The following is a 2990-nucleotide window of genomic DNA, read 5'->3' as shown; positions in this document are numbered from 1 at the left end:
AACAAATAATAAACAAATAAACTAGAGTCTGGAGGTCGTCAACGCCAGACAAAAGCTGGTGTGGATGCCAACTCAGTCGGGTCCCACTCTCGATCCCTCCTCTTTGACTCTTTCTCATGAAAACAGGTACGCTCTTGGGACCCACCACCAACAACAACCCCCCCCCCCCCCCCATTTACACCTTTTTGACTTCCTCTCCTACTAAGCGACAACAATCGGATTTCAAAGTAGGAATCAAATCCACTTTTGTTCGAAATGTGAAATCCGGAATTTAGAATTTGGAATATTTGATAATAATAAAAGAATAAAAAGAGTAACAAATTCCATTTCTATCCGACGGTCCGGAGGCCTCTTTCTATCGTCATTACGAGAAATTTACATCGTACCACGCCACCACCGAAAATATAAAAAACGAAGGAGAAGAGTGAAAAAGGAAAAGAGAAACAAATGGCTTTGCTGTGTGTAAGTTTTCTTTTTTACAATCAGAGAGAGAGATTCGTTTCGTCACAGTCAGGGCTCGAAAGCCATAACAGCTGTGCCGCCTGCGCCGGAATCCGGCATCTGGGTCGGTTGGGAATGGCGGTGCTCGCCTTCGTATGTGACGATCAGCATCGATGGGTCGTCCGGTGCTCTCTCAACGTGCTTTCTTGCAGGGCAACCTCTCAAGCTACTGCACTTGTAATAACCCCTGACATTTACAAAGAAGTTAGAATACTAGCAAATACAATATCATCTTCCCCAGTTGAAAATCTTTTTTGATTTTTTTTCTCATTTCTCACCTGGGATAAGGAGAGCCTTTGATGGGTTTCTGGCCGTACTTTCTCCAAGAGTACTCGTCAGGAGGGATATCGGCCATTTTCGAACTAATTGCTGGGACTCTTATCGTTTTCTTCACCCGTGACTTCCTGCAAATGGCCAAGAGTATCAAAGTCAAATTCGGGCTCGTAGGCTCCAGTGAAACAGTAAACAAATAGTCACACGATCCATTAATCCACGAAAGAATAAAGAGTATTAGTTTGTTATGTCTTAAGCAGAATAACTGGCATGGAGCCTTGCGCCGGTAGATTCACCGGCCAAGAAGCGGACCTATGAGCCAGGACGAACGAAACAAAAGACGGACAAACTGACATGATTCATGTGAGGCGCAAAAAGAATCGAAATGGTTTTGACTAATACCTACTCTTGGAGCAATGGCATCGCCCGGAAACGGAGAACTTGCCAGAGAGGTCTTCAGAGTGTCCATGCCCTTGGCATTTTTTCCTGTAAGAGGAGGAAAGAGGCGGTTTTCCCGCGGAAACTCCGGCGGATACTGCCGGAACAGGTGGAATCAGCAGCGACGATCCCTGTTTCCCGTTGGAGACACTGCCATCGCCGGTAATCGACGATAGAAATGAGGAATTCGCAGATGACATAGGCGGCGAGATACTGAAAGTCTCTTTGGTCGATGCCGTATACTGGCTGGATGCGATCTCGCTGCAAAGATTAGGATTAGGGCTGGGTTTGGAAAATTCCAGGGTCAGACTCTGCAGCTGAGGAGTGGAGGTTAGACTCTGCGCCGGCACGGTTGGGCCGCGACGGAAGCGAGCGTGCCCCGTTCGGTTCAAGATGGATATCACCTTTTTGAACTTGGACACCGTGAAGTCAGTGATCTCCCTGCAATCGACAGGGTTCTGCTGTGAATTTTGATGAGAGAGCATTCGGACCAGATGCTCCATGCTTCTTATCCCAGCTGAAGCTGCATCTTGGATGGCGATCTGGTCTTCCATCTTCGCATATCCCATCAGATCAACCGCCATCAAAGACAATAAGAACAAAAAAAGCGCAGATATCGAATGACACAGGGATCTCAGACGACCATGAAAGCTCTTGTGCTACCTCTGGTAGAGAAGAAAGAAAATGGGAGGAGACTACGGGGACGGTAGGCTTATAAGGAGAAAGAAAAGGCACAGGCCTTGCCGGTAGCGGAAAAAGAAAAACAAATGAAAGAAAAAGAAAATGAGAATTCAAGTCAAAGAAGTGTTTAGGATCCGATGGCCTCGATCGTTTTTTTAATTCTTTTTACTTATAAAACAAATGAGTGTCAAAGTAGGTGGGCCCGCTTTGAGAAGATAAAATATCATCGGCCAGGAGAATATCAAAAAGTCTACCATGTCGAGAACAGAATTTGAGAAGATGAAGTCGAGTTCACGATATTTCAACGATAAATTGGCCCCCGTTTACTGTCGACTGTTGTATAATTATAATAACATCTCAAATTGAAAGCAATTTTACACACAAATAGAAGCGGTTGACCTCAAGAAGGAGGCATTTATTGGCACTCAGCAACAACTTGCCATTGATTTTCCCTGCTTTAGAAAACTTGATAACTCTCTCTTTTCTTTCCTCTCTCCTTTTTTATGCCATTTCTTCTCCCTCCATTCTCTTTCTTTAATTTATTATAGCTCTTCTTTTGTGTAAATATTGGACTTAAAAAATTACAGCTATGGCTTTTCTGTTTTTTTGGGCGCTTTTAACATGGATCATCTTGCCACATTCATTATACAAATCAAATTACTCTTCTTTAGTAATTTTTTTCTGTTAATTTTAACAATTAAATGAGGAAATTGGAAAGTCATGCTGATGAATGCATCATCAATAGCTTTTTTTTTTTTTTTTTTTTGTAACCTTCCTCTTAGGCTGGAGAGTTATTTTTTATTCTCTCCTACTTTCCACCTATTGATTTCTAGGGCCTTCACACACTAGAGACCTCGATGGACGAAGAGAAGAGAAAAGATGAACTCTAGTTTGACAGAGAGAAGATGAGCTTATGGGGGAGAGAGAGAGAGAGAGAGAGATGAGAAGGGACAAATTCCAAGAGAGAAAAGAGGTTAGAACTTGATGTATTTCCCTGTGCCATTTGGTTGTATTTATAGCTGTAGAAAGATGTTTACAATGTCAATAATATCTTTAGAGTCAAACATTTTAAGACAAAAAAAGGAAAAATGACATAC

At 42.7% G+C, this 2990-nt stretch overlaps 1 protein-coding gene across 1 annotated transcript; it reads right to left on the bottom strand.

Moving 5' to 3' along the window:
* Positions 1 to 302: 302 nt before the first annotated feature.
* Positions 303 to 1874, bottom strand: LOC137941251 (probable WRKY transcription factor 17). Its single transcript, XM_068786575.1, has 3 exons — positions 1177 to 1874; positions 780 to 905; positions 303 to 688 (listed from the first exon to the last, which is right to left on the bottom strand). Exons 1-3 carry the CDS (start codon positions 1794 to 1796, stop codon positions 511 to 513), a joined length of 924 nt encoding a protein of 307 aa, XP_068642676.1. The 5' UTR covers positions 1797 to 1874; the 3' UTR covers positions 303 to 510.
* Positions 1875 to 2990: the final 1116 nt, after the last annotated feature.

Source organism: Aristolochia californica, unplaced genomic scaffold, assembly GCF_029961685.1.
Source record: "Aristolochia californica isolate CCGP_79_NKW_82.1479 unplaced genomic scaffold, dmAriCali1.0.hap1 SCAF_9, whole genome shotgun sequence".
In the NCBI taxonomy this organism is placed as follows: domain Eukaryota; kingdom Viridiplantae; phylum Streptophyta; class Magnoliopsida; order Piperales; family Aristolochiaceae; genus Aristolochia; species Aristolochia californica.
The sequence above is the reverse complement of the archived record's forward strand: the minus strand, read 5'-3'. Positions and strand labels throughout refer to the sequence as shown.

Bases quoted from the DNA above. Each gene is read 5' to 3' on its own strand.
- LOC137941251 (XM_068786575.1), bottom strand. From the start codon at position 1,796: ATGGCGGTTGATCTGATGGGATATGCGAAGATGGAAGACCAGATCGCC. The intron at 906-1,176 runs GTATTAGTCAAA...GGCCATTTGCAG, and splicing joins TGCCATTGCTCCAAGAGTAG to GAAGTCACGGGTGAAGAAAA. The intron at 689-779 runs GTGAGAAATGAG...TGTAAATGTCAG, and splicing joins AAAGGCTCTCCTTATCCCAG to GGGTTATTACAAGTGCAGTA.